This window comes from Protopterus annectens, chromosome 1.part2 (assembly GCF_019279795.1).
Source record: "Protopterus annectens isolate FY-2018-M chromosome 1.part2, PAN1.0, whole genome shotgun sequence".
Lineage (NCBI taxonomy): Eukaryota > Metazoa > Chordata > Ceratodontiformes > Protopteridae > Protopterus > Protopterus annectens.
The window spans coordinates 1,241,661,862-1,241,685,366 of NC_056727.1; the positions used below are offsets into that span (position 1 = coordinate 1,241,661,862).

The 23,505-nt window shown below is 38.6% G+C and overlaps 1 protein-coding gene across 2 annotated transcripts in view; it reads left to right on the plus strand.

Moving 5' to 3' along the window:
* The window catches only part of LOC122792322 (nuclear receptor coactivator 7-like), a 1,388,015-nt gene that overhangs the window by 726,045 nt on the left and 638,465 nt on the right, over window positions 1-23,505 (plus strand). For both annotated transcript variants that reach the window (XM_044060116.1, XM_044060117.1), the window contains one exon: window positions 82-189. In XM_044060116.1, the coding sequence (XP_043916051.1) occupies window positions 82-189 (108 nt within the window). The remainder of the gene's footprint in view (window positions 1-81; window positions 190-23,505) is intronic.

Here is a 23,505-nt window from a genome sequence, read left to right on the forward strand (position 1 = left end):
AAACCTTAATAATAATTACCTATGGATGTGCCATTTCTCTTTACAGAAACCTAGTAAACAAGAGCACTTTTTCTTTTACAGGTAGAACTGGAGGATACCCTTTTTAGCATTGCTTCCAAGTTTAATAGCACTCCAAATCAGCTAGTACATCTGAACAGGCTGAACTCTCAAACACTGATTCCAGGTCAGGTAAGTAGAGCGTGTTGATAACTGCACACTTTCCAATCTCATTGTTTTGCAAAGAGCTGTGATTGATTAAACTTTCCCCATGAATCACAACTGTGCAGGTTTATAGAAGGCTAATATGCATTTCATTTTCAGTGAAAAAAAATGCACCAACCATTACTTAACTGTATCGATACAGAAAACATCCATGTTTTAGTAAGAGGTATGTACAACTACAACTTATAGAAATGGTCAATTAACTGTTTGGTGTTACAGTTTATTGCTCCCAACTGGAAGAGTTGCATCTCAAAATGGTATTAGTGATACAAAATTATTCATTTTTTTAATTTTACTTTTACTTGACAGTTATGTAATGGTAGAGTTGGTGTATGTGTATATATATATATATATATATATATATATATATATATATATATATATATATGCACACACACACACACACACACACACACACACACACACACACACACACACACAAGCTAACTTATCCATGAACAACCAACTATAGTCGTATAATGCCTAGCAACAAATTATAGGAACTAGCATATTCTCTTGAACTTAATTTGTCTGAAATGAATTTTTTTCTTAAATGAATTCAAATAATTTGCTCCTGCAAATGCCAATTTTTCTGTAACTTTGTTACTTTGTATTTTTCTAATTCTAACATACTTGTAATTTTTGTAATCTTGTAAATTGTAATATTTTGTACTTTTTCTGGATCTTTTCTCCCCAGGACTCCATTGAAAATGGGCTCCTGGTGGCCCAATGGACCGTCCTGGCAAACAAACTGCAAATAAAAAAATAAAAAATACAATAAAAAAAAAAAAATATATATATATATATACATATATATATATATATATATATATATATATATGTATACATATACATATATAATATATATATATATATATATATATATATATATATATATATATATATATATATAAATATATATATATATATATATATATATATATCAGAGACAATGCCCCCCTCCCCATACATATATATGTATGGGGGAGGGGGGCATTGTCCCTGAAAGAATACGATTTTCTTTCTTGCCTGGATGAAGTTTTTAGTGGTTGCATTCATCAGATATATACATGTCACTCTGTGAAGCACAATGGATCCTACAGAAACATATATAGTCAAACTGTGTAGTATGTATCACTCTGTTGTGCAGGAAGAGGCCACACACAAGCATTTTGGTAGTCATAATACTACCTAGAACCTTGGAACAGCAAGAAAAATACCATGCAAATCGGTTATACAAATGACTGTGTAATCACATGCAAATGAAGGTGCACAGTTTAATGAATATGTATAAGATGCAAATGACGGCCTCTGAAAGCAGGTCACAATTCATAGTTGTAAGGTGCATCAGGCACCCAACAGCTTGAGCAAATAGCACATGGGAACATTCAGTTTTGCTGTGAGCAGCAACAGCAGCAGCAGTATTTGTAAGCAGTGACTGACGATAAGTGCTGCTACCGTGAAGTCAGTAGTGCAATGTGGTGGCAGGTGATGCACAGGTAGTACTGGCAAAGGACTATATGACCGTGACAAACTGGGGACACACTAGGTATATTGTAGACAGTGGCCTGCAGAACACTCATTGCATTTCTCAGTATGTTATTTCCACATGTCAGTGAACATATCTGTTTCGTCAGCATACCAGGGGTGAAAGCCACAACCATAAATGATGGTGCAGCATGCTATAAATTATACCTATGTGACAACAGAGGCCACACTTGGAGTCAGAGAACAAAAGTTATATAAGAAGGAAGGGGTATCATTCCATAAACTGCCGGGTAGTGTGCAATGCACAGGTGTTGATACAAATGTGACTTCACAGCACAGTGGAAGTGCCTATGATTCCCACATCTGGCATACATGCCATCTGTATCACCATTTCCTGCATTAAAATATTCCACAGGGCCACCTAGTTGCTAAATTTAGGCACCTGGGTAAACAGTCACATCAATGTGTAAACATGTCTCACCCATAGGTTCCTACTGCTTTTCATGTGATTGCAGGATACCCACTGGATTTGCCCTGATTGATGATATTCATAAGGAGCCCACACAGTATCATTGAAGAGCAAAGTAAAATCTACTGATGTGAAAAACAGAAACATCACTGAGCATGTGCGATGGAGGCATGGTTCTGCTGCCTGGATATATCTTGGGGCCTCTGTAGTACACCATGCCATGACTTGCAAGATGTACCTAGCATGCTGCATTCTACTTGCTGCATAATATGATTACAGGGAAGCATGCAGACCAGTCAGCCTTCCAAGGCACCCCTGGATGCAGAACATCTGCTACTGTCACAGCCAGTGCAACAACATCATCCAGCAGTGATAGTTAAGCTGAGAGTCATGAGCAGCATCACACACCCCAGGCAACAGTGGGTACAGTATATGGCACCACAGATGAAGCAGTGATATCTAGTCAAGCTCTTTGAGCAAATGATGAGCACACTGTGACAGGTACAGTATCACTCAGAAAAAATATGATGATGATGATGGTGATTATGATGCAGAGTTATTTAAAGTCTATGCCAGACACTGCATATTCGAATCACACTGTGCATCAAACATCTCTGAAGAAGTCATGAAAAAGAAATGATATATTGAGTCACAAATGTCATTATCTCCCCAGATGCCAAGGGACATAGTGATGTATTTGATATCACAACCTAGGAGGGGGCATATCACTATAGGCAGAAATGGAAATCTTGTGGCAAGGAGTACTCTTTGTCATAGACAATGACCTTCAGCAACATGGAGGACTTAGCAGTACTGAACTCTATCTGGGAGAGGCAGAGTCATTTTGTGATCAAATGGGGCCCTAAGTAGGATAATCAAGTGCCCCCCCCAGCCATACCAGTATCCCATTACACAGCTGTCTCTGCCCCCAGTTACTATAAAACAGTGTTTAAACCTGTCAGTATGCATACTGCTTTATTCATTACTTTTACAGTTACCACAGAGATTTGGATTTAATTAAAATTTTTTATTTAAAATGTTACAGCAAAAGCATCGACAGCTAGACAAACAAAAAACTCCCACACTGAAAACCAACCTATCATGTGAAACAGTAAAAATCTTTTTCCACTGGAACTCACATATACAGAAAGTACCTTTGGCAAGCCATTAAACTACTAGAGAGGTGCTGGGATTCATAATCAAATAGCATATAGTGAAAAACTAAATAGCATCTGTTTGAAGGGTGCAGGGATTTAATGACAATGTGTAATGCATTTGCTAACAGCCTGGGACAGCCCACTGGCTACAACTGTCCCTTTTCAAGGACAGACACTTGGTTAGAGTCAGATAGTAGACGAATAAAGGCTGAGGAAATCAAACCCTGCACTGCAGGAAGCAGTTCATTAACAGCTCTTAGTCTTACTAGTCTAGAATAAGTGATAAATAAACACTGCTGTAGCCCAACATACTACATGCCGTAACTACATGCTAAAGTAAAAATGTATTCAGAGTTAAAATATTAACATTCAACTTGTAGACTTTATGTTGTCCAGTTTATTGACATCCAAATAGTAAACACACTGTCAGTAGTCAACAAAACAAAGAAGCTAAGGATCCTACCCAAATAAAATGGCTGATATAATGATGCTCCTGTTTGCTATCATCAGTTCCTCATTTTACACCATAACTACTCTGGGATGCAGGAATCAAGCATTTGTATACACACACACACACACACACACACACACACACACACACACACACCTAAATGTTACCATCAATTACTGCCCCTTGTATGATTGTACAGCTCAGATGTTTACTTGTGATCAGAATGAATGAACAAATATATAAATAGTGACCAAAGTGTATCCCTCAGATGATTCATTATTTAGTTTATGTAAAACAACTATAACTGGTTCTTTAAAAAAAATTGCACTTGGCAGTTGAGTGGCATCATAATTTATTCTTCTATTTCAAATGTGATTGGATGAATTGTTTGCATTGAAATGTTTTTTTAATGGTAGACTGTTACTTTGATGAATTATTTTTTTGTAAGATGAAAGCGCTCAGTCTATGGTTTTATTCCGTAAAAATTTGTTGAAGTGCATTGAAGTTTGTTTTGGAGTGTCCGTTTCTTTTTTTTTTTTTTTTTTTTTTTTTTAAATCCTTCAGATGAGATGTTAAACTGAGGATCCATCTGCCTGAGTTGGTGGCAGTTTAGATGGATATAGAAGATCCCATGGCACCTATCGAAAACAGTAAGTAAAGTTCCTCGAATTCCTGGCCAAATTTCTCCCAGCTATATTGATATTACATCGGGTCTCCCAGAATGAGGCTACTAGCCTAGTGGGATTAACCCAGTCAACAAAGGATAAATTAATGAATTAATCGATTGATTGATTAATTTTTACCTCACTGCTGTGAGAACCGTTCAGTACAATCCACTGAACCCCCATGTCCTCCCAACCTCTAAGCTCAAGAATCAGAGATAAAGAGTCAAAATCAGGAAGAGATTTTAAATATTGCACTTGTAATCTTGGAAAGTTTTGAATATGGCATGTTTTAGTTTAAGTAGTAGATGGTTGTTAGTAATCATAAGACAATTGCTACATTGCCTTAGATGCCCATTTCAACCCAGGCTGGGTACAGAAATGTTTGGAAAGTGCAAATCCATGGTTCCAGGTGCTTACTAATGCGGGCTGAAGATAGAGTAGTGCCTATGAGGTTTGAAGATGATTAGTGCATGCATGTGAGGTTTGGAGTTGATTACTGTAGGTGCTGCCTGAATGACAGCAGAGATAAAGCTGGTCTCACCACATCTGTACACAGGAATCAATGATACTTTGCTCCATCTCTTACCAGAAGCACAAAAATAGCACTAATCCCAAGCTACTTCTTAGGTAGTGTTAAAAATACAGCTGCACAATAGCAATAACAATACCAGTACACATTTGTTATCCAGGTAGGCCCAATGGCCACACTGTCCCTTTTCAGGGGCATCCTGGGAGAAACGTCTTGTTAAGTGATTTGCTCAAGGTCACACAGTAGGTGAATGAGGGCTTAGGGAATCCAACCCTGTACCACAGGAACTATACCTTACAACATTAACCCTTTGTGTCAACTGCCAACGCAGCTAGGAATAAAATATCCTTTGCTTCTTCAGCATGAGCAAAAGAGTAGCACTAACGCCAAGCTACGCCCTGAGTAGTAGTATCCCAGATGCTGTTGGCTTCAGTACACTTGCTATAGTTTTCTCTTACGAGATACTCTGGATAGAAACATAGCTGTCAACATTCCATCTCCAAAATGAGGACCACTACCTTACATAATGTGGAACAAACAGGCAAAATGTGGAACACCTACTAACATCTTAGTAACAACTTCAATTAGGAAGCTCACAGGATGGTTAAAATGTGCTACTTTATACTTATAAGACGTTCTTTTGATGTATCATTATGATTCAGTAGTATTTGCCATAGATTTCCATTAAAAAAATCCTAAGTCTGAATGTATGACAATTTCTTTCATTGTGGAACTTTGAGGAACATGGGCTTTTTAAGACCCAAAATGAGGAATCTTCCTCGTAATTAGGCACGCTTAAGAGGCATGGATAGAACCCGCAGCAACTGGATGTAACAGAAAGCTAAGCTGCACAATGGCCTTGAAGATGATCTCACCAAAACTGCAACCAGACCAACCAGTGAAGTTCCATACACATTGCACAATCAGAGACCAGTAGAAATTAATACCCTGCCACTGTTTCTCTCACATGACCTGTCAGCTGTCCCTGTTTTAGATAAAAGTTCGTACTTTCTGGCCTAATTTACCCCAGCGCAAGATATCCCTGTTTTTGAGGCACCCCCCTAGTTTAAGGCTTGATTTACCCTTCACACAATTTTCTGAATCCCCTTCATCACACGTGATTTTTGAAGCAGTCTAGTACACAGAAAAATACTTTACATGATTCTAGTGAAACCTATAATTTAAGAAATTATTACATTGTCTCTTTGATTTTATTTTTCCATCATTTTGTCATTCTCTGCTTTTTATACATGTTTCTGAGTAGTGCACCACATTCCTACTGGAAGTGGAAGAGTTATGTGCTATCTGACATTCAAATTTTGTGCTAATTGGATGCCTAGGTTTTTAGCAGAATGTTCCTGTTTTTCAAATGTCTTTGTTCCTGTTTTCAATGTCTGCAGGTTGAGAGATATACAGCAAAGCAGTAGCATTAATCCTGGACTGAATCTCATTAAGCACTATATACTAACAAGCTTTACATTAGCAGGCATTTTTGAAGCATACAAAGTCTGAAACTCACATTTATATCATTATTTATTAACTGCAATCTACAACAGGTTGACAGAAAGCCATACTAGGAACAGGCCAAAATAAATTTCAACTTCTTTGCTTAAGAATTCTGGGCAAAAACAAAAATAATGTGGGGAAAGGAATACAAAAAAGGACAAATTGTATTTTACTTTATTTTATATATTTTTAACCAGATAAACCCACTAGACAAAAATGTCCTTTTCCAGAGATCATCATGGAGTACAGTGTGGTTAAGTGACTTGCTCAAAGTCATACGGTAGGCAAATGGAGACGGAAAGAATCAAACCCTATACTTTTGACTGCAGAAAGCATTGTACTTCACTTTTAAAGTTAACAGAAAAACAAGTGGTGCATAGACACACATTTTCTAAACATTCAACCATTTGAAATAGGCATCTTCATAATATTAGCCCTATAAACAATCTCACTGTATCTAAACACACTGTTACGAGGCTTTACATACAAGTCAAAATTTGTTCAAACTGTAAGAAATCAGGTGATTTATCCGCCCTCATAAGATTTAATGGACTTTATATCTGTATTAAGTGCTTTCCTCTACTCCTTGATTTACAAGACAGTTCATAACATTATTGTGTTTTTCTTCATTCAGTCTTATTTGTTCAACACAGCCTACTTGGTACTTACTGTATTATGTTACAGATTGCACTGCAGATACCTTGACACTACAAAACACAACTCTAGCATCTCTGTATCTCAAAGAATGACTACCAAGTCATCATTGTGTTCAAGCCCTAGAACACCAACCACTACAGCCCAGCACACCATCACACAGTACATCTGACCACCACTGACAAGTTAAATGGGTCTATATTACATCATCGAACTTCAAAACGTTCAAACGAGGTAATATGGAACTTAAACATCCGAAACCTGAAAATAGCGAAGCCACGGCACATCAATTTTTTCCCAGGGAAAAAAATAGGTGGGCCATTTTCAGGGCTTTGCTCCACTGTGGTGCGATCTCGGGCTTGGTATATTTAAGTAGGGGGTGTGGGGTGCACAGCCCCCCAAGTTCAGTTTAACTTTTAGGTTGGAGGTTTTTTTTTTTTTTTTTTGTTAGGGAACAGCGATTTTTTTCCCTGGGGAAAAAAAATTGCTGTTCTTTCTGTTCGCTATTTTAATGTTTTCAACATTTAGGTTCGATATTACATCGTTCAAACTGTTTAAAGTTCGACAATGTAATACAGACCCAGTTAAATATATAATGTACAAATGCAATAAAAATGTTTCTAATTTCCCCAGTGCACATGTATGCACACATATACTCACACGACACATATGCCCACACACACATGCCTTAAATGCAAAACAAGCATTGTAAAAACTATCACTACTGACTTATTTGCTCCCCACTATGCTAGGTAGACTTCCAAACTTCCAACAAGTGTGACTTATTACTTTAAGAAGAGCAACAATGCAGCCCACATAGGTTCATAGGTTCATAGGTTCATACTAGGCTATCTGCCCTAGGGCATTTATAAGCCTAGCCAGAGTGTGTTTGGCTTTCGCCACCCATTTTAAATTAATTTTGCTATGCCCTTTTTTGAGGTTAGTATACTGTGCCTCTATCTAACAGTGACACAGAAGTGATACCCGGGGTAAACCTACAATCCCCCATCCACTCATTCCTCTTGAAGAGAGTCAATGAGGGACTCTGCCTAACCTGGACTGGGATTTTATTCCAGAGTGAAGGGAGCCTCTGGGTTATGAATCTGTCCCTTCAGCATGTCCTATTTATTTCAGTGCTGAGGTTCAAGTCTCTCGAGCACGTAGCTCGATGGGATTTGGATTTTCTGAAGTGCAGCATGTCCATTAATTCCAGGTTGGACATGGCTTTATACGTCAGGCACAGATCGCCTCTGAGCAGGCGGTATGCCACTGAGTAGAGCTGGAGTTTCTTTAACCAGGCAGCATATGGCATCTGTTTGAGCCCTTTGATCCTCTTGGTGAGGTACTTTTGGGGTCTTTCAGTTGCTGCAGGTGTCTGGTAAGGTACATCCCAAAAGGGGCATTGTACTCAATTATGGGCCTGATGAGGGATGAGTAAAGAGGCACGATGACCTCCCCTGATCTAGATGTGAATCCCTTCATGATTAGGTGGGCTATATAAAATGTTTTTCTAACCACTTTGGCCACGTGGTTGTCAAATGAGAGATTGCTATCAACTTGGGTCCCCAGGTCCCTAATTACTTCTTCCATACTTAATGGATTACCACTTATGTGGTAATTTGTGGGCACTTTGTTTTTGCCAAAGGGATGACTATACACTTTTTGGCGTTTAGCTTGAGGCCATGGCTCTGGCACCAGTTGTCTGTTTCTATGAGGCCCTTTTGTAGGATGCTTGTGTCGGCTGGAGAGTTGATTATGGTGCCCAGTTTGCAGTTATCTGTGAACTTGGTCAGCCACAGTCCTTCCGTGTTGGCCTGTACCTCTGAGAAATATATACCAAACAAGAGAGGTCCCAGGACTGAGCCTTGTGGGACGCCACTTGTAACTGGTTTGGAGTCTGACATGGCTCCAGCAATTCTAACCATGTGGGTTCTGTCCTTGAGCCAGTTTGCAACCCATCTAGTGACATAGGGGTTTATATTTAAGCTGGTGAGCTTATCTGTAATGCCCGAGTGGGGTGTTGTATCAAAGGCTTTTGCGAGGTCCAGGTAGGCTGTGTGGACCACCTTCCCCTTATCAATGGCCTTGGTGACTGTTTCAAAGAAATCAACCAGGTTTAAGAGGCAGGATCTGCCCTTAACAAAGCCGAACTGGGTAGGATCCAGTGTCTGTAGGTCCCCAATATCTTTATTTATAAGGTCCATGATGATCCTTGCCATAGCTTTGCAGACCAAGCTAGTCAGGCTTATGGGGCGATAGTTTCCAGGATCCGTTGAGGCACCATCTTTGTGGAGAGGGACCACCGTTGCTGTACGCCACTCTTTGGGTACATAACCTGTAGTAAGGCTGAGATTGAACAGTAGTTTTATGTTTGGGTTTAGCTCTTCTTGGAGTTCATGTAGGACACAGCCCGGGACACCGTCTGGTCCCATTGATGCTGTGTTTTTTGCTTTGGAGAGGGCGGCTCTTACCTGAGCATCTGAGATGTCAGGGGGGCAGCACTCTGCTGGAAAAGATATTTGCCCTTTTGGTGGGGGGGGAGAAGTTTGCACTGAACCTGTCAGCTAGGATGTTGGCAATGTCTGTGGGTTATGTGTATTTTTTGTCATTTTGGACTAATTCTGAGCATATCTGGGAATTCCCACCCAGGTTCCTAACATAACTAAAGAAAGCCTTGTGATTATCCTTAGTGTCCTGTGCAATTTTTCTCTCGAAGCTGGCCTTAGACGATTTTATGAGTGCCCATAGTTTTTTGCTAATACTGATCAGAGATGCCTTCCCTTTTTGGGATTTTGCTCTATCATGTAGTAGCTTCCTCCTTCTATTGTATAGTTTGTTTATGGTTGGGGTCCACCAGGCAGGATGCCTGCCTTTGGAGGATTGGGTCTTGGTTTTATTTTGGATTGCATGATCCATGCATTCCTGAAGGTGTTCATAGAATGCGTTTATAAAGGATTCTGCGGTCTGGGCCATATTTTCCACAGGCCTGGGGCTTTGAAGGATTCCACCTCGGTTTTGAGTAGTTTGAAATTTGCTTTAGAGAAGTTTTTCACTGTGGTTTTCTGGGCAGGGGGTGGGGTCAGGATGTGAATATCCAGTGAGATTAGTTTATGGTCTGATCTTACCAGTGAGGGATACACTTCTGGTCTGGAGCATAGAGTCCCCATGTTGGTGATGATCAGGTCCAGTATGTTTTCCCTCTTGTGGGAGTGGTAACAAGTTGTTCCATAGCATCTGAGTTTATAAATTCTAGGAACCTTTGGGCTAGGGTGTTGGAGCTAGAGTAATGCTCCCAGTCTATGTTTGGGTAGTTGAAGTCGCCCAATATAATGGTGTTTGGAGATACCTTCATATTTTCCAGTGTTCTCAGGAAGGCTGAGTGGGGTTCCTGGGTTTGGGAGGGTGGTCTGTAGCAGGCTATAAACTGGAAGGCAGTTTTACCCACTGTTAGTTGCACATGGATAGTCTCTGATGCTTCGTGCTGTGCCACCAACCTGGAGGTGTGGGTATCTTTGAAGAATATTGATACTCCCTCCTTTTGTGGTTTGGTCCAAGTTTTGGGGCCAAAAGCATGGTATGAGGTATAACCTGGTAGTGCTGGGGTGCTCTCGGGAGCCTTGAACCAGGTTTCTGTTACTGCACAGATATCGATGTTCTCCATGCTAAGGAGAGTTTCGAGTGCGTGCATCTTGAGGTTTAGACTTCTGGCATTGAGTAGCATTACTCTTAGTTTCTTATCCCTTGTGATACCTATGGAGGTGGGTTTGTCTTTTGAGCCTTGCCTAAAAAAGGCACTGTGGGGTAGCAAGAGCCTTTGCCAATATCTGAAAGCCCAGGGGTGATAGGTGCAAGCCGTCCCTAGCGAAGCATTGTGGCTTGTCGAGCATGTCATCCCAGGCTGACAGGCACTGGATCCCCTTTGAATGACACCAATACTTAAGCCAATTGTTGAAACTGATCATCTTGTCTTCATATTGTGGCATCATTCTTGGTGAGGGTAAGATGCTACTCAAGGTCAGGGTCATACCGGCCTGGGCTACATGCTCAGTGAGCTCCTCTATGTCCCTTTTCATGTAGTCCAGGGAGGTACATCTCAGGTCATTCACACCAGCATGGACAATGACTGAGTCATATTTGTACTTGCCTTGGAATGACCTGCATGCTTGTGTTTTGTGGCGGATCCTAGCGCCCGACAGGCAGCTCACTGTGACCTTCTCCTTGTTCAGCCTGGTGAGCGGGACGTCAGTGTGCCTGACGATAGAGTCACCTATTACAAGTGTGTCAGATGTGTTGTTTAGCCTTAAGAGTTGTGACTGTTTGGCACACTGGCTTTGTGAGCTATGTGTTGCACGTGTTTTGTTTTGGGGTAGCGGCTGCTTGGGTGTCTGCTTTGGAGGTCTCTGCTGCTTAGGCAGATTTTTATTTAGAGACTCCGAGTATGTTTTTGTGTGTTTATGTGTTTGGTTTGCTGTCGTGGTAGGTCTATGTGAGACTGGAATTGTAGTGAGTGTGGTTTCCTTTTCCTGCTGACTGGTTACGCCAGTACTGAGTTGAGAGAGCTTAGCCTCCAGTTTGGCTATATGGTTGCATCTCTCACATGTGTTGGAATTTGTTGGGAGGAGGAGAGGGTTGTCTGTGTACATGAGGCAGTTGTAACATTGCCTCAAGATTCCCAGATTCACCAGCTGGACCGGAGAGGAGATTGACAACTGACCTTTGGACATGCTAGAATAGTATTGGGAATTCCTTTATAATTGAAAAAAAGGGCCAATGGGGAACAAGGTACTCAAGGGGAGTTTGTGAGGGTGTAGTGCTTTTAATTTTTTAGCGCTGACCTATATAATTGCTTTAGTGAGCAAGTGCCAGGTAACTTAAATGCAATGTGCTACAGGTAACTTAAATGCAAAAACGACAAATAGTAACTTTCATTCAAATGAAACAAGGAAATAAGTACAGTAAACAATGCAGATATCACTAGGGATCCACAGAAGTGCTGAAAAGCCGCGTTTTAGGTGGAATTAGCGTTTCAGGGAAATAACAAGCAAACAAACAACAAGCATACAAACAAAGCTAGATTCAGAAGGACATGACATTACAGGGCAGTCTGACACCACCTGTAGCTGAAGTAAGCAACCCTTTTTAACTTTTTTTTTTTTACCAATTAAAGATGTTTAAAATGAATATGCATTACTCTTATATAAATTCTTGTTCAAGATTTGAGAGTCTTGCAGAAAGCTATTTCCTCTGAGCATGAGCATGTAACTCTGTAACACTTTGGTCTGATGTTTCCATGAGTTCAAAGTAATATTGAAAGTTGGTATCTACAGGTCTGTACCATTTTGTCATCTTTATAATAAAAAAAAATCTTTACTGACATACCCATGGTTTAACACATCTCCAGTCTCCTTCTCTAATCTACAGTTAGCTAATTTCCAGAAGGGATCTGTTGTTTCATGGACTTGGGGACAGTGGGAGTAGGGTGAGCAGTAGTTTAGGGTTGGCTTTTTTTGAAAATTCTTCTTTATTCCAAATTGGACTTGAAAATGAATCTAATAAGGAAAAAAACTTCAACATAACTCATAACAACAGCTTTGGGCCTTCCCAGCCACTCAGGCTCTTGAGTGCCCGTGGCAACTCATAAATGTTGTAAAAAATAAAAAAAACAGTAGTAAAAAACAGAAGAGAGAGAGGCTTAAGACTTTCCAGTTACTACTTTCCAGAAGCTACAACAGACAGGTGTGTGTGTGTGTGTGTGTGTGTGTGTGTGTGTGTGTGTGTGTGTGTGTGTGTGTGTGTGTGTGTGTGTGTGTGTGTATATATATATATTATATATATATATATATATATATATATATATATATATATGATGTCCAGAGAAAGAACTTCTTCTTATTTGCTTTGCTTCCTGCTCCACTCCAGGATATATTTTTTTATGAATGCAATCTCTATTCCTTTGTGCCAGCACCATTCACTTCGTTTGCAATTTAATGCCGTTTGAACTGGGTAGAATTTTATTTTAGTTAGCATTTATCATGCAGTACTATTTAATCTTTTTCCATTCATGAAAGACTGACACTACAGAATGAATGCTTTCTTCTCTCAAGCCGTTTTTGTTTTTTTAATCTGCTGAAGCTCAAGCATACACTGAGGTCTGTCATTCCTCTTAGAATCTCCTGCTTTCTGTCTTTCCACTCACTGCCCCCCCCCAAAAAAAAAACTTCCATTTATCCCCAAAATAATAGGCAGTCATGAATGTACTTTGCACATACCATATTTGCTGTTGTATTAAATATTCCTTTTATTATTATTAATTATTTTAATCCAGTATCAGCTGAAGTAATTTCTTCACGCAGTGTAAATTGGTCTGCATCACTAAACTGACTATTTTGCTGCCTGTAATAGCAATGCACAGTAATAATTAAGTCTGCACTGGGCTGTTTTTGTAAATGCTCTTAACTCAGTTCTTTTTTTACTCAATTTTAAAGTTCCCATGGCAACTTAAGATAAGTATTTAACTGCTTCTTTCACTTGGCAATCTGACCAAGCTGTAAGATCTAATTATAGTTTATTTACAGGGATACATTTATGGTTTCAAAAGTCTGAATATGTACTAACTTATCTTTTGCTGCAGTTTTTATATATAAAAAATCAAGTAATTGCAACCTGTTCTTCATAACTAATTGAATAACAATTATTGAAAGTTGCCACTAGATAACCATTTATTTACAGTTAAATAATTCTGTCCTTTCTGTTCTTTCAACTACATTGCTATATAAGAACTCATCTGAATCAAACCTGACCTAGCCTAACCTAATTTTTAATAAATTTCACTCACTCATTTTTAGTTGTAAACAGATTTTTCTCTTAGACCATTTTTTATTATTCCATTTATTATCCCTGTATTCCATTGCAGGACTTTTTATAGTCCCCTCACCAGCACTGTATGGGAGATATCATTACTATATTTTGATATACTTATATGTGACCCCACTCTATTTTTAAATAGCATTCCTATACTTGCATTTATATCCAGAAATATCTTCAGGTATCCAGTATTTAGTGTAAACACATCATTTCTTAATGTTATATGTCTTGTATTGCAGCAGTCAAGCATTGTTACTTTCTACCTTTAGCCCGCATTCAGACAATATGGCCAGTTTTTAGGTATACCTTTGTGCACCCCATACTTAGAAGTTTTAAGTAACAATCTTACCGTTTTCTTTCTTACTTCTGTCTTTTATGTTGACATCTACAACAGTGCTTTTCAAAATACGGTACGATTCTGTCTAAGTAGCCTACTTTTCCACGGACTCTGCTTTTCCCATTATCTCAATGTGTGGCTCTGTACTCTAGATTGTAATCCATTTATGTAACATAGTAACTAACATAGTACTAACTCAGCTTAACCCAGCTTTACTCTAGCCAAAAAAGTCCTCCCTAAATTGCAATATGGTCTTCTTCTGCTACCTTTTACTCAACTCAGAATTCCCCACAGACTTCAGATAGCAGAAAAAAAAATAAAATTTGCAGATTTATCCCTTCTTGCTGACAGTATATCTTACTATTGTAACCTCCTAGAATGTCTAAAATGGATTCCAGTCACTGAAAGGGTAACTTATCTCCTGTACTCTTATTCACAAAATACAAACCAGTGGCTGTTGCATAGCTTTCAGATGGAATTGACACATCCAAGACTAAATTTACTCCCTAAGAAGTACCAAGCAGCTAACACATTAAGCAGACTTCCATATAAAATAGCTAGCAGGGAACATGCCTTTCCCTGACCAGAACTGGCATTATGGAACAAACTCATACCTGAAATAAGGGGTCTAAAATCTTTCACTGTGTTCAAAAATGCCTTCTCTGAACATTTGCACAAGGAAATTGAGTGTAAGTGCTTAAGAGACAGTGGTTAACCTCAGCATACTACCTCCTGTAAGACACCCAATATGAAAAAATGCTGCCTCCAAGATGACAATTTTTCCCTTCTTGATTTTTTAAAATATTTAGAGAATTATAACTTGTACAAGCCGCGGTGGTGCAGCGGTAGCATTGTTGCCTCACAGCAAGAGGTTCTCCTGTTCAGTTCTCAGCTGGAGTGCCTTCTGTGTGGAGTCTGTATGTCCTCCTCGCGGTTAAGTGGCATTCAAAAGACATGCGTGAATGAGTGTGCCTTCATTGAAGGTTGGGCGTCGGGCCGGCAACTCGGCACCATAAAAATCTACTGCCAATCATTAGCCGACCAGAGTTCCACTGTGGTGACCCCTAACCGGGAAAAGCAGAGAAGACAAACAAAAAAAGTGAATTATAACTTGTGACATAGGCAAACGTATTGTTATATAAAACTAATCCAATCATATTAACAGGTTCACAATTATAAACATTATACATCAAATATATATATATATATATATATATATATATATATCTATGGGTTCACTTTATAATTTCGAAATACTGAAATCCCGAATTTCAGTATCCCGAAATTATAAGGCAAACCTTTAAAATCGTGAAAGTGCATAATCGCGAATCCGAATATCTTGAATTCACAGTTATGGGTTTACGGTACATTACGTGCAGTGTTGTGAGTGGATGGTGTTTCATGTTGTGTATGTATTTAGGTGTAATTTAAGGTAAGTGAGTGTTTTGTAAGGGTTTTGTGTGGGAGTTTGAGTGTGTGTGAATGTGTTTGTCAGTTGTACGTGTGGGTTATGGTAGGCAGGTGAAAGTATGGGTGTGTATGTGTTGGATGTGTTGGTGTTTGTATATGTGTGATGCTTGTGTGTGTGTGTGTGAGGGACTGTAGAATGTTTGGGTGTGAGTTTCCTTTCTGTATCTGTTTTTTTGCGATCTCGGAGGTAGTATATATAAGTAGGGGGGTGGGGGGTGCAGGGGGGCTTGGCCCCTGCTTATATGTAGTGTATGTTTGTTTGTTTGTGTTTTTATGTTTGTGTTTGTTTTGTTTGTTGTGGTGTGGGTTGGATGATGTATGTGTTGTGTGGTGTATGGTGTGTTTCTGTTCGTGATTTTGTGTTTCGGGAATTTGTAATGTCGGGATTTGGGACGTTAGACTTTTATGATTTCGAAATACTGAAATTCGGGATTTCAGTATTTCAAAATTATAAAGTGAACCCATATATATATATAGCCAAAGCAACATTACATATCAGGCTGCGGATTGTGATTCCTTACTGAGACTAAACAGAAATTCCTTAAGATTCCAAGAGCAGGATAAGTTATTTCTTACACTTATTTCATTGAATTGCACTTCTGTAACACTTATAATTGTGCTATACAATTAATCTACTACATTCTGCACTGTTATAAAGCTTTTTTTTTACTGTTTCACTGCATTTATGTACTGTTTTATACTGTTTTAACTGTATTTTTCATTGCTAGATACTGTTTCATTACTCCAGTTGCATGCTTATTGATTTACTTAACTGTAAACTGCTTTTTCATACTGAGAGTTGTATTTTCTGTTTGGGAGTGCTCTATCTGTGCTTTTCTGTGCATGTTTGATTTTTTAAGGTTTCTGTGTTCTAGTCAGGTATCATATAACTGATTTGTTTGCAGTTAAAAATATTCTCCAGAGTCTCCTTTCTCCTTTATCTGTTTAGAACTTTCATTTAGTGGCTACAGCTAGTAGCTGTAATAGTTGTCCTATTGTTGTCTTGTTCTTATACTTGGTGGCTTTGCAGTCACCACCCCCCACTGTATATTTGATCTGGGACACCCCTCCCAGTCTAGTGTCATTAGTTCATTCTACCTAACAGAGAGAGAACATTTGTGAAGGCCAACCCATGTAGATTCTTAACCGTGAATTAAATTCTGTTCCAGCTTTCTCACTTTCCATTTTACTACAAAAAAAAAAAAGAAAAAATTATAAGCTTATTTCCCCCATTTCCTGTAACGAGTCTAGTCCAGATACAGATTTACTGTATCCAGGACTGTTTGTAAACTCCTGAGCCCCCAAGCCTTTCTGTGCTGGAGGGAAGCATTCTAGCTTATCAGTGGGAGTGGTAAGCACTAGGTAACCTATCTACCACATAAGGAGTGGTTTCTGGGTCCAGAAATTGTAGTTATTGGCCGTTTGGGCAGTTTTTCCATCTTTCTCAACTTTCTGATTTAAAAGCCCAAATTTGCACTTGTATCCCCCCTTTCCTGCAATTGTCTAGTCCAGATACAGATTTGATGTATCCAGGACTGTTTGTAAGCTCCTGAGCTCCCCCCAGCCTTTCTGTGTTGGGGGGAAGCCTTCTAGCTTATCTGTGGGAGTGGTAATCACTAGGTAGCCTATTTACAACAAGAGGAGAGGTTTCTGGCCCAGATTTGGGGTTTATTGGCCTTTTGGACAGTTTCTTCCATCTCTTTCAGCTTTCTGGCTTAAAAGCCTGTGTTTGCACTTGTTTCACCCCTTTCCTGTAACTAGTCTAGTCCAGATACAGATTTGCTGTGTCCAGGACTGTAAGCTTCTGAGACCCCAAGCCTTTCTGTGTTGGAGGGAATCCTTCTAGCTTATCAGTGGGAGTGGTAAGTACTAGACAGCCTGTCTACTACAAGAGAAGTTATTTCTGGCCCAGAAATTGTAGTTTATTGGTCATTTTGGCAGTTTTTCCATCTCTCTCAACTTTCCCATTTAAAAGCCCGTATTTGCTCTTGTTTCCCACCTTTCCTGTAACTAGTCTAGTCCAGATACAGACTTGCTGCATCCAGGACTGTTTGCAAGCTTCTGAGCTGTGCCAGAGCCTGCTCTTCAATATTTCCCTTAGATCTACTAGTTCTCTCCTCTCCTGCACTTATACTAGCTTATTATTCTAGCACTTTACCAGACTTCTTGTAGCAATTATTGTAGCACAGAAGTGCTACCAGCACTAAACGTTCTACAAGGAAACAGATCTAGTACTTATTATCAATGCCCACCCCACCAGGCATGTCTCAAGGTCAGTTCCCTGTGCTTTCTCCTATTAACTTGGTGAACTTGGACATCCTGAGGCAATGTAGCAACTGCCTCATGTACACCGACATCCCTCTACTCTTACCTTCCAATACTCAGACTTTCGAGAGATGCACTTATATATCCAAATTGGAATCCCCGCACTCTCCAGCCAAGACTGGAATAGCTGGTCAAGAGGAAAAGGTCAACACTTGCATCACACTACATGGAACACATAGCCCCCCAGAACACACACCAGCACAGCCTTCACATAAAAACACAAACCACACACCCACCTTCGCAGAGGCTCTCAATAAAAATCTACCCAAGCAGCAGAGCCCTCCAAGGCAGAAACACACTCGACCACCACAACACAACACTAATCACGAGACACATAAATCTCCTAAACAGTTTCCCACACAACCAAAGCCCCTAAGGCAAAACAGCATGCTCAACACACTAGTCATAGGTGACTCGATAGTGAGGCACACTGATGTCCCACTCACCAGGATCCGACACATGCACTCAGGTCACTCAACAACAGGTACAAATATGACTCTGTCATTGTACATGTGGGTATGAATTAGCTGAGATGTACCTCCCTGGACTACATGAAAAGAGACATGGAGGAGCTCTCAGATTATGTAGCCCAGGCGGGTATGACCTTAGCTGGTCAAGAGGAGAAGGTCAACACTTGCACCACATGACATAGAACACATAGCCCTCCAGAACACACACCAGAACTGCCTTCACATAAAAACACAAACCACACACCCACTTTCATGGAGGCTGTCAATAAAATTCTACCAAACAGTAGAGACCTCCAAGGCAGACGCACTCAACCACAACACAACACTAATTACAAGACACATAACTCTCCTGAACCGTGTGCCACTCAACCAAAGCCCCAAAGGAAAAACAGCATGCCCAGCACACTAGTCATAGGTGACTCGATAGTGAGGCACACTGATTTCCCACTCACTAGGTTGAATAAGAAGAAAGTAACAGTCCACTGCCTGTCAGGTGCCAGGATCTGCCACATAACGCACACACTCAGGCCCTCAACAACAGGTACAAATATGACTCTAGTGTTGAATCCAAAGACAAAACAAACTAGCAAAGCGAACCAGTAGACCCAAAGAGGCAAACGCTGAAGTTGGTAAAAAGCTCCGTGAGACTTCTAATGTGAAAATCTGTTTATTATTAAAAAACTTTAAGCGCTAGAATGAAAATACACTTTCGTCACCATATAGTATGCAACTTCCTCAGAAGACAGCTAAGGCTGTAGCCTATTTCCTTTTATTTAAAAACATCACTTAATTAATTAATTGTTAAATAAGACAGTCATTCCTTAAAGGGCTTTGTTCATATAATTCTCCCTAGTGCATAAATATTCTCATATTTATATATATATATATATATATATATATATATATATATATATATATATGTGAAGCTTAGTCAATCTATGTAAATCCATTAAATGTACTAGCAGTGAGAAAGGAATGAAAACAGATTTTGTTGTTCTCGATTAATGAAAATGTTAAAAACACATATAAAAACATTGTAAATTATAATGTTAAAACAGGTCTAAATATAAATATAAATATGGATATGTTTTAACAACCACAGCTAACTATTATAGGGGTACTGAACACCTAGATATCTTAGTTCCCATTGTTCAAGTCAGTGCAAATACGTTTTATTAACAACCTATTAGCAGCATTAAAAACAATATCAAGTGGTCCAGAGATCAAAAAAATACCTGCTATAGTGACCAAAAGAAATTGAAATTGGAAGCCTGTGTCTAAAATTTGTGTAAAAGTTCATACAAAATTTCGTATAAACTTTCATTAAAAAATGAAATATGCAATCTTCGGTGTAACCTCCCACAAAAAATAAACATAGTAGATGAACGCCTATAAAGTAAATTGAAGGTTAGGTAATAAATATATAATTATACATATTTATGAGCTATTTTAAGGGCTTTTTCAGTAATTATAAATTTAATATTTAAATCCATGATAGTTGATTGGTACGTATTCCTATTCATTCTTTGACTATCAACTATAACAAAAGTTAAAGCCTAAAAAAATACCAAAAGTTAAAGCCTAAAAAAAATATATATATATAATAGGTAGAGAAAGCCTAAAGGATACAATAAAGGCTAAAAAGTAAGGGCTGAAACATACAGGGCCAATAAATACAATAAAGGCAAAAAAGTACAATAAAAGCTAAAAAATACTGGCTAAAAAATACAATAAAAGCTTAAAAATAGAGGCTAAAAAATACAGCCTAACAAATAATGAATAATGAATGAAGCCTAAAAAAAACCTATAAAGTTAAAACATCTAGTTATAAAGACTCTATCATCTTTCCATATTTTTCAACCTTAAGATGCATTTAATAGAGGACATTTCGTTGATTCCTGGGTATTGGTTTGCGTTTGTTCTCAACTGCCACACCAGTTCTTTCCTCTCTAATTTTAATGGTTCATATTTACTTCTAGGATCCTCACTTATTTGTTCTATGGCTTTAAATTTGAAACTGTGGCCCACATTTTCTAAACAATGTCTAGCCAGAGCATTTTCTAATTTCTGCCTAGTGATACAGTAATTATGTTCATATATCCTATCTTGCAGCCTCCTGTCAGTTTTACCTATATAGAAGGCTGCACACTTCACGCATTTTGCTTTATAGACAACCTGTTTACTACTACAGTTAAATTCATTTCTAATTTTGTAGGTTACGTTGTTTATCGTGATTGTACAGCCTTCTTCTATATGTTTGCAAACATTGCACATTCCACATTTTGTCATCCCTGCATTATTAACATTTTTATGGTTTTTTGTTTGCAAAATTTCTTTCAAATTCAAGCCTCTTTTATATGTTATATTTGGTTTATCTGGCACTAAGTTTTTAAGGTAACTATCGTTAGATAGCAGTTCCCAGTTTTTTGAAACAATGTTTCTAATATCATTAGAATCCAAATTAAAGGTTGTTATGAAACTACATGAGTAATTAAATTTGACTTCATTAGTAAACTGAGGCTCTGGGTCATTCCCATTTATTTGGGAAGTCCCTAGTAGAGGTATGTATTCACCTCTTAGTCTCTTGGTTTGGACCTCTATGGTAATCTCTTGGATAAAGTCAACTGGGTATCCCCTTTGAAGGAAAAAGCTTTGAAGTAGGTCACATTCTTCTAAGAAATTATTGTCGCATGTAATCATCCTTGCTGCCCTCACCATTTGACCCTTGACAATAGATTTTTTCTGGTGTAATGGGTGGCAGCTTGTAAAATGTAGGAACATATTGGAATATGTCTCCTTTCTATAGATTCTTGACATGTACCTGTTATTGTTGTAATCCTTTCTCAAGTATACATCCAAGTACTCTATAGAATATCTACTGTACTTATGTGTGAACCTAAGGAAGTCTGTGCTAGAATCTAAATATTTAAGCATTTGTCGTATTTCTTCTTCTTTACCTTCGAAGACCAGGAAAATGTTGTCAAGGAATCTTGTATAGAATGGAATATGTTTCTTGATTATGTCATTTTCCAAAATGGTCTTCTTCTCCCAATAGGCCATGACTAAGTTGGCGAAGCTGGCTCCGCAAGGGGAGCCCATCGCCACGCCTATTTTTTGATGGTATATCTCTTTATTAAATAGTATGTAATTATAGGAGAGCACTGTGTCCAAAAGTTCCCCTATTAATTGAATTTCATTAGTAGGTGCTCCTAGCTCTCTCAATAGTTGGGATACCCATTCTATCCCTACTTCGTGTGGGATACTAGAGTAGAGGTCTTTAACATCTAGTGTAACTAGGTAGCTATCGGGCATAAAAGGCAATTTGTTAACCAAACAAAGGAATGACCATGAATCTTTTGAGATCTGTTTCTCTACTTTGATATATTTTTGTAGTATTTTATCTACTACTTTAGAACAAGTATATGTTATGCTACCCCTACCATCCACTAAGGGCCTCATGGGTGGATTTTGTAGGTCTTTATGCACTTTTGGTATACCAAAAAGGACAGGTGTCTTTATTTTCGATTGGTATAGGTAGTCGTACATATCTTTTTCTATCCTTCCTTCTATATATAATTCCTCAAATAAAGCTTTAACTTTGTGGTGTGCTGAATTAATTTCACTTATTGATGACTTAACATAAGTTTCACTATCCAGGATCTTTATCATCTTGTCATTATAGTCACTACTAAACATAATGGCAAGTCCACCCCCCTTATCGGGTTTCATTATTCTGATAGGCAATTGCCTCAAAAGAACCAATAAATCCTTTTCTTCTTTGGTAATGTTGTTGTTATAATGTTTTTTCTTTTCTTTGAGATTTCTAAGATCTATTTCCATTATTTTCTCAAATAGGACCAAGGAAGGGTGCAAGGGGGGGGGTTGTAGACACTGAACACAAAGTAATCTGTTTTTTTGTTAAATTCAGTTCCTAATAGTGTTAACAAGTTCAGTTTTCTAATAAACAGTTTCAAGTCAATCAAAGTTTATGCCGTGTTAAACCTGTTTGATGGTACAAATGTATATCCTTTACTTAGTAATTCTACAGTCTCACCACCAATTGTTAAGTTAGTATAGTTGTAAATTTTAAAATCATTCGAAGAATTAGATACAATGTTACAAATGGGTCGATCGTCTAATAGAGTCTCAGTAGTATGCCCATTATTCACCGTTTCCTCCTCCTGTTCCCATTCTGCCTCCTGTTCTGTGATGGACGCCTCGAGGCCTGCCCCTGAAAATTTCTACCTCTGTTACTACCTCTATTGTTATTGGTAAAAGTTGCATTGCCTTCACCCCTTTCAGGCTGGGAATTGTTTTGAGGTTGTCGATTTTGTTGCTGTAGCAGTCTTTCACTTCTCCTAAGAGCCCCGTTAGAGTCTATGTCCAGTTCATCATAGACTTCTTCACTTGTTGCTGAAGTCTGGTTTACTGTTCTCTCATGTATGTCAGCGGTACCCTCTGCATTTCTCAAATTAGGCCCATTTTCTGCCATTGATTTTTGTAACAGTGGGGGGTGGGGGTACGCTTTACCCTCACTATAGTCATTAAGATCCCGCTTTATCTTCTTAATTTTGGTGGCATTCATTTTAATAATGTGGTCATCTATACTTAAGAAACACCTATCATATTCGTATTGGTATCTATTAAAATTAACGTCAGTTTTGATAGATTCATTAAGCTCTTCTATTTCAGTCAATAGTTCATCTACTGTCTCTTGATAGTGAGTACAAAATAGGTTTAACAATTCTAGCCCATGCTTGTCAAAAAGCATGACTAAAGCTTTGTGAAATGTTGAGCCTTCTAATAGTCCTGTAGGGAACTGCCAATGCCTCATTCCCTTAGGCACTATTTTCAGTTTGATGCACTCCTTGAAATAAGCTATTTCAAGTTGCAGTTTA